The sequence below is a fragment of the Benincasa hispida genome, chromosome 1 (genome assembly GCF_027475165.1).
Source record: "Benincasa hispida cultivar pf3 chromosome 1, pf3_genome.v1.1, whole genome shotgun sequence".
Classification (NCBI taxonomy): domain Eukaryota; kingdom Viridiplantae; phylum Streptophyta; class Magnoliopsida; order Cucurbitales; family Cucurbitaceae; genus Benincasa; species Benincasa hispida.
The window spans coordinates 24480762-24489062 of NC_143478.1; the positions used below are offsets into that span (position 1 = coordinate 24480762).

Below are 8301 nucleotides of genomic sequence, written 5' to 3' on the forward strand. Positions count from 1 at the left end.
TTGAATTTTCAGAATAAGTTTATTGTTTACAAACCACGAGTTTTAGGATATAAAATCCAACACTTGGATTATTGATTTGGTCGAGTAATCTTCAGATTGTTGATGTGATACTTTTTAATGATCTGGTCAAAGAACTAAACAATGGTAGATTCATTTTTCTAATCATCAAGCAATACTAGTCTGCTGCAAGCCTTCTAAATGATGGACAAGACATTAAAAACAACACCTATGACCTACCAATTCCATCATAATGTTTTCTCAAATTTGAAGAAACCCAACAACATGAAGGAACTGGCGATGGCAGCGTAAGGAATCAACGACGTAAACTAGAACCAACAATGTGAAAGAATCATCAATGGCATGAAGAAGAACCACCGATGTGAAGGGTTTGGGGATACCTCCCCCAATTTTTCATCTCTTTAAATATATTTTCACAAATAAACCACAAATTACTTGACTATATAAAGTGTCAAGTAAAAACGGAATGAAAAAATCCAAAAAATTTGTGCCAATCTCCGCTTTTTTCCATTATTCTTGACGTTTTTCATCAAATTTACATGTTACTTGACTTTTTTTTAATAAAAACATCAAGTACTCAAAAGTTTCAAGCGTCAAGTAATGTTGTTTTTGTAGTAGTGGATGCCCAAAATGACGGGAAGCTAAATCAGAACAAAAACGAATCCAACGAAGTACAGAGCCAACAACAATTGGAAGTTCAAAACATGCAAGGACAAATAACATATGAGGGAATCAAGACAAGAATGTATAAATCCTAAGCCAGAAACTAAGTTTCGAAAAGATTTCAGACCTACACACAAAAAAAAGTTAAATTTACAAGGAATTCATTCATATTTACTACCAAAAAAATATTTAGATCTACCAAAAAAAATAGTGAGATCTACCAAAAAAAAATAGTTAGATCTACCAAAAAATCGTTCATGTCTACAAGATCTAGAAAAATAGCTATACAAAGAAAACTGAAGAAGAGAAACGCATCGTTCAACAAGAAAATGCAAATATAGAATGAAGTCTGAGAAGAATACAACCCATACAAGCCAGAGGGAGAAGAGGTGGGATGAAGGAAGACAAATCGAACGACGAAAGAAGAGAGAAGATGAAAAGAGAGAGAGGTGAATAATGAAAACGCATGGGGGAAGAGAGAGAGAGAAAATGGGGAGAGTATTAAAAGACCTCGAAAAAGTGGTGTAAAATGGAGAGAGAAAGTAGTAGGTTAAAACGATGGGTTTATAACCTGCCATTTTCTTTTAAACGGGCATCAAATACTACGTGGGCTTTTTAAACCCACCCAACCCAACTTTAGTGAGCTATCAAACAACTCCTTTATACTTTTTGTTCTTTTTGAAACATAAAACCAAAAACACATCACAAACCAAATAGGGCTCAAAGTTCTTATCAATATATTTATTTTTTAAATATAATTAAATATTAAAATAATTTTAGATTTTTTTAAAAATAAAGTTTTAGATCATTTTACTTTCATAAAGATTTCAAAATTATACGCAACGTTTTTAAATGTACTAATTTCATCATGCCTGTAAGTTTTAAAATGTTTTGTTTTAATTATAAAATTCTAAATTTAGTTTCAAATGCGGTGTTTGGGATAAGGAGTTGGTTATATAGTCTTAGGTTATTATAGTTGAGTTATAATAGTTTGTGTTTGGGGTATAGATTATTTTAATTTGGATTATAATAGTACGTATTTGAGGTGTAAACTATTTTAGTTTGAGAAGGAAACAGTAAACATTGTAATAAAAAAAATTATGAATGTAAAATAGTAAAAATTGTAGCAAATAGTAAATAAGGTAATAAATTGAGATTTTGAGATAGTATTGACTATATCTAATTGAGAAATATAAAATAATATTTACGGTAGCAAGAGGAGATTATTATAATTTTAGAATAGTCTTTATTTCAAATACATTTAAATGTTTGTAATAAGATTCAATATATTAGTTTTAAAGATTTCAATCAAAAGGGCATTTGGTCTAGTGGTATGATTCTCGCTTAGGGTGCGAGAGGTCCCGAGTTCAATTCTCGGAATGCCCCTTCAAAACAGTTTTGCACTAAAATTTTCTTTTTCTATGCTCCAAAAAAACGCAGCACCGGGCTGTCGTTTTGTCAACACAAAGTCTCATTAATAGCCTCCGCCTTTCTCCCAAGTTCCGACCAACAAACCGCCGGGAAATATCAACTTCCGATCACCGGAATTCTTCTTCTACTCCACTGTTCTTCCGCTTTCGAGCTCAAAAAAAGGATGCAATTTTAACGGCTGTTGCACATTGCAAATGCTTATCCTATCTCCCGAACCTTCTTGATGGAAGCTTGAAATAAGGTAGTTGATTATCTGCAGCAGATCTCCACGGCTCTGCTTCTCTGTGTTGATCGATTGCTGACGGTAGTGTTACTTGAAGTGGAATCTGTAGCTTTAATAGCTTGTATTTTGCTAGATATATGATGTTCGGATACTCGGATTATGTTTAGCTTCAGCTCATTTCCGATATGCAATTGAATTTTTGGTTAAAATCTTTCGCTCTGTTAATTGATTGATTGGGCCTAATACCGTTGCTTGAAGTGAAATCCGTAGCTTTTCTAGCTTTGATTTTTGTTTTTCTTGATATATGATATTCAAATACATGGATTCTCTTTAGCTTTAGCTCATTTCCTACGTGCACTTAAATTTGTTGTTAAGATTCTAAGTGATTCTTCGATGGAAGTTCTATGTGCTTCTGGTGGAATTGGCTTTTCTCAAGCCAGGTTTGAATATGCGAGTTGAGAGCTGCCATTGAGCTTGTTTGTCTGTTGCCTTGGTAGCTACAATTAATTGACTTCAAAAGATGAAAAGAAGATCCCATATTGTAGTTTCTCATATTGTAGTTTTTCTTCAGGCTTCGAGTATAAATCAACTGCAATATTCAGTTTTTTGTGTATTATTTTGTTCAAAATAACTTGTGGACAAAGAAGCTATGGACAACTTATGAATTTGTTTTTGTGTGATAATTTGTCACGAGGCCCATGCCCCTTTCGGGTAAAAAATGCTGTAATTTACTTGAGGATTTCATTTATTGTATATAGCTAGTCTAGATTCCGATGATCTGAAAATAATTTACTGCACCATTTTGATTTGAGTTAAATATTAATGTCTATGATTTGAAGCATAACTCTGAGTGCTGAGCTATGCATTCTCTTGTAATTTGCAGGAAGTTCCTTAGATGAAGTGGTATCTCTCAAACATATATAAGAGAGAAAAAAAAATGAAGAAGTGGTATGGAGGAACGTTAATACTAGCACTTGCCACAATCTTGGCTTTGCGTTATGGCCTTATGAATACCCAGCCTAAAAAGCAATCAGCGCGTGATTTTTTCAGAAATCATCCAACCAAAAATTCTCATAGTAGCAGCAACGAGTCTTTGGAATCTAAAGTAGCGAGAGCGTCAGAACCTGGACGACCTCATCTTATAAATGTTGAAGGACTCAGTGATCTAATCGCTCCAAATAATATTACTAAGCGAGAGTCAGAAGCTTTACTTCTGTGGTCGCACATGCATCTCCTGTTGTCGAGGTCTGATTTTTTACCCGAAACAATACAAGGGGTTAAAGAGGCTTCCATTGCATGGGGTGACTTATTGTCAGTTATTAAATCAGAAAAGACCATTAAAGTCGGTAATGGCAACAACTCGAAGCATGAAGTATGCCCTTCCTCTGTAAGCTCACCAGCCAAAATTTCACCTACTGGGGGAATTGTTCTTGAAATCCCTTGCGGTTTAGTTGAGGATTCTTCTATTACCCTCGTTGGCATACCTAATGGAGAGCAAGGGGGCTTCCGGATTGAACTGTTAGGCTCTCAGGCTTTCGGGGAGCCAAATCCCCCTATTATCTTGCATTACAATGTCAGTTTGCCCGGTGACAACATGTCTGACGAATCATTTATAGTTCAAAATACGTGGACTAATGAACAAAAGTGGGGCAAAGAGGAGAGGTGTCCAGCTCATCTGTCTGCAAGCTCTTATAAAGGTATATTTATATGATACGTTTGGTAGCCCCCAAATACTCGTTATCAAAAGTATTGATATAATTAAACTTAGTGTAACCCATCGACTTAATTTCTAAGGTTTAGTGATGATTTAACTTGGTATAAGAGTAGGAAGCCCTATCTTCAAATTCTCTGTAATATCATTTACTCCTTATTTAGTATTGATTTTTACTTGTTGAGTCTTCTACAAATTTTCAAAGTCCTCAAGTAAAAGGAAGTATTAAAAGTATTCATATAATTGGGTTACAGGTTTTGTGCTAATTTAACTTTCACTCACTTGAGCTGCCCATTTTCCCATTTTTCCCATTTTCCATACTCTTACTGGCCAAGATTAACATATCTTATGTTGAGATGGAGATGCCAAATTAATGTAATATTCTGTACTAACTGAATATTCTCAAGTCTATATTGCCGATCAGTTCTTGCATTTCTTCAAATTATTCATTACATAGTGGTTTAGTTTCCAGTGTGTCGTTCTTGTTAGTTGTTAGGATGCAGTAAATGATCAAGTTAAGAAGCCTATTGGGTTTTGACTGACATAATTGTGTGGAGTTGGTCTAATATAACATTTCATCCTGTGTTGATAGATTGATCTTAAATACATTCTGCTTTGTCTTCTGCTTACACATGAAATTGAATGAAAGATCCTCTGGTTGCTAATGTATTTTGGAAATAAATATGGCAGTTGATGGACTTGTTCTTTGTAACGAACGTGTTCTCAGAAGCACCAGAGCAGAAAATATCAGTATGCATCATGATAGTGGTGATACCAGCCTGACCAATATTTCCACAGGGCAAACTCATGAAAGTGCCAATTTTCCATTCATTGAGGGGAATTTGTTCACTGCAACATTATGGATTGGTTTGGAGGGATTCCATATGACTGTCAATGGAAGACATGAAACCTCATTCGAATATAGGGAGGTAAGGTATGAGTTGGGCACTCTGATGAACTAATGGTACTGATATGTATATTTCAATTATGAGTTGAACTAATGGAAGGCTACGTGAAAGTTCTGCAGAAACTTGAACCATGCACAGTTAATCAAGTCAAGGTAGCGGGTGGTTTGGATCTTCTCTCTTCCTTGGCTAAAGGCCTACCAGTTTCTGAAGATCATGATTTTGTCAACTCTGAGCACCTTGGAGCTCCCCCTATCCCAAAGAGAAGACTTCTGATGTTGGTTGGGGTTTTTTCTACTGGAAACAATTTCAAGCGTCGCATGGCCTTGAGAAGGACTTGGATGCAGTATGAGGCTGTACGTAGTGGTGATGTAGCGGTCCGATTTTTCATAGGCTTTGTAAGTGATGCAGTCTAGATTCTCATAGTAGTTTATTTTGACCCTATAATCTTTGAATCTCCAGGAACTTGTCGCTTTGCTAGTATTGTGGCTTTAGTTCTTTTATCCTTATCATTTTTAGCCTATAATCTGCGGAGTCCTCATATTTACTATATATTTTATTTTATGACTGAGATGTGCTATCCTTGCATCTTCAATGCCGATTTCTCCCATGGATAAGCAGCTCAGTATTGGAGACTTTTATTACTGGCTCTGTTGTACAGTTGCTGGACAATAGATGTTCGACATGTTTCAACTTTGAAGTCCCGACCAGTTCTCACAAAGAAATCTAATAGAGAAGCCAAAAGGATCTGAACAAATAAATGGTGCTAGTATATATGTATAATTGATTGCTATAATTATTTTCCAATATGCTTTTGATCTGATATTGTTACAAGCAGTTATTGCTGCACCCAATTCATTCAATTTCCTGTATTTTTCAATATGCCCTTTTCTGTATTTATTCTCTTGATCTTGGATAATTTACTGCTGCAGGATAAGAATGCACAAGTAAATTTGGAGCTTTGGAGAGAAGTGGAAGCTTATGGTGATATTCAGTTGATGCCGTTTGTTGATTATTACAGCTTGATCACTTTGAAAACAATTGCAATTTGCATGTTTGGGGTATGTGTATACGTATAACAACCGAGCTTTTCCAATCTTTTTGTTATTTGAAACTATTATCATGGAACTTTTACCGTCCCTGCATAAGTTATGTGCGATCTATCAGTTTCATTTTGACATTTTCAGACCAAGATCCTTCCTGCAAAATATATCATGAAGACAGATGATGATGCATTTGTTAGAATTGATGAAGTTTTATCTGGAGTAAAAAGCAGGCCAGCTACTGGCTTACTGTATGGTCTTATTTCCTTTGATTCATCACCCCATAGAGATAAAGACAGCAAGTGGCATATCAGTGAGGAGGTACCTGACTCAAAACTTGATCTTATATCGGTTTGATTTGTTTCTCATATGATCAACTCTTGCTTTTTGTAGAGCTTTGGTTTTGTACATTCTTAAACTGCTTAACTCAAAAAGTCCGACCGGCAAATATATCAATACTTTTTTTTAGAGAAAATGAAATGACTGGAGTTTGAAAATAGTTTAAATTGATAAGTTAAGGATAAAAAAAAGTCACATCCAACAAGTAGGCTGTTAATATTATTGAAGAGGAAGGCACGGAAATGAATATTGGACCTCCCACATGCTAATGCCATATAAAACTATTATAAAATCTCAAAGTTTAAGTAAATAGGTCAAAATATATTCTATCTTTTATACATGTTTTTATGTATAAATGCAGGAATGGCCAAATGCGACATACCCTCCTTGGGCACACGGGCCAGGTTATGTCATATCACGAGATATTGCAAAATTCATCGTCCAAGGCCACCAGAATAGAAGCCTCAAGGTAAAAATACAAGCAAACGCCTCAGCTTCTCCCTGCACACTGCAAAATCAAAATGGCTTTTCTTCTTATGCCTGCCTTATTTGAAACTACTTTTGTCTATGTTCAGCTTTTTAAGCTTGAAGATGTTGCAATGGGCATATGGATTGAGCAATTCAGCAAGGGTGGGAAGGAGGTACAGTACATCAATGAAGAAAGATTTTACAACTCTGGCTGTGAATACAATTACATTTTGGCTCATTACCAAAGCCCAAGATTGGTTTTATGCCTTTGGGAAAAGCTGCAAAAACAGTTTGAACCTACTTGCTGTGATTAGTGTATATTTGGTAATGATGTGTTTGTTTGTGGAAATCATTTGAATTTATGGGTTTATGGTAGGAGATCAGAAGGCTTTTGAGATCAGTGAAATTGTTGGTTTTGTTTCATTTTTGGGACAGTGGCAGAGTTGTAACGTATGAAATTGAACACGTTTTTATAGAAATAGCTTACTTGTCATTTCGAGAAGAGATGAAAGAGATACTTGAACTTAGTTTGAGATTGTTATAGCTTTCAAAATAATTTTTGCAAAAAAAAAAAAAAAAAAAAAAAAAATCAGCTATGATATGAAGTAAAAATAGTGTTTTGGTAAATTTTATTTTATTACGTGAAGAATATATTTTTGGTTAACTTGTGTTGTGACTCCTTGTAATTTAGTTTTTGTAATATTCTGGTCTTTCGTACATGTCTTGAAACAATTTAGTCATTGTGGAAAAAAAAAAAAAAAAAACTCGAGTTATGATTTTCATCAAAGTTTTTTTATTGAAAACTTTCCATTAATGAACATGGGCACACCAATGAAGTTGGTGGAGATTTGAAATTGAGGATGATAAGGATTTGAATGATAGTGATTTCGTTTTTAATCTTTTAAATCTATGTTTATTTTCTCTTTATTTTTATTTTTATTTTTATTTTTATTTTTGTTTTTATTGGTTTTCACCATCTAAAAAAAACTTAAATTTCTAATCGAAAATAGATAACAAATATATAAACGGAAAATTGTCCAAAATAGCCATTTCTAATTTTTGCATTAAAAAAATAGCACGTTTTTTAAAAACTCGTTAAAAGAGTTAGAATTTTGGTAGTATTTTGGTAGTAAATAATTGTCCACGTGTACGTAATCATTAATTGCAAAATAATTTTATGAATATGCTCTCTATAATAATAATATTACATTATTATATATCATTATTTGAGAAATCCAACAATTGGCGTGCTCTACAAGTATTAGCTCTATAAAATTTTCACAAGTGCTTGGGAGTACTGAAACTCTCAAAGCCCATCTCTTTGCGACAAATCAAGAAAAACAAGGTGTGCATCAATATTGTCTTCTATAAATGTGTTTGCATTGTTATTTCAATATCGTTGAGTCCAATAATACTGTTTCCGTGGTCGTTTATGTTGGGTTTTATGTCCTAAAACTCGCAGTTTGTAAAATGATAAACATTTTCTATAATCAATATACT

The 8301-nt window shown here is 34.2% G+C and overlaps 1 protein-coding gene and 1 non-coding gene across 3 annotated transcripts; both read left to right on the forward strand.

Moving 5' to 3' along the window:
- The first annotated feature begins 1995 nt into the window (after window positions 1-1995).
- On the forward strand, window positions 1996-2067 carry TRNAP-AGG (transfer RNA proline (anticodon AGG)). The gene has a single exon. It is a non-coding gene; the product is annotated as a tRNA-Pro (tRNA).
- Window positions 2068-2081: 14 nt separating this feature from the next.
- Window positions 2082-7303, forward strand: LOC120070275 (Galactosyltransferase family protein). Of its 2 annotated transcripts, none has more exons than XM_039022176.2 (8): window positions 2082-2416; window positions 3219-4032; window positions 4737-4975; window positions 5074-5349; window positions 5884-6012; window positions 6139-6315; window positions 6695-6802; window positions 6909-7303. In XM_039022176.2, exons 2-8 carry the CDS (start codon window positions 3231-3233, stop codon window positions 7113-7115), a joined length of 1938 nt encoding a protein of 645 aa, XP_038878104.1. In that variant the 5' UTR covers window positions 2082-2416; window positions 3219-3230; the 3' UTR covers window positions 7116-7303. The 2 variants fall into 2 exon arrangements, with proteins under 2 accessions (XP_038878104.1, XP_038878103.1); XM_039022175.2 differs by having other exon boundaries at window positions 2103-2353.
- The last annotated feature ends 998 nt before the right edge of the window (window positions 7304-8301 follow it).

Bases quoted from the DNA above. Each gene is read 5' to 3' on its own strand.
- LOC120070275 (XM_039022176.2), top strand. From the start codon at position 3,231: ATGAAGTGGTATCTCTCAAACATATATAAGAGAGAAAAAAAAATGAAG. The intron at 4,976-5,073 runs GTAAGGTATGAG...AAAGTTCTGCAG, and splicing joins CCTCATTCGAATATAGGGAG to AAACTTGAACCATGCACAGT. The intron at 6,803-6,908 runs GTAAAAATACAA...GTCTATGTTCAG, and splicing joins ACCAGAATAGAAGCCTCAAG to CTTTTTAAGCTTGAAGATGT.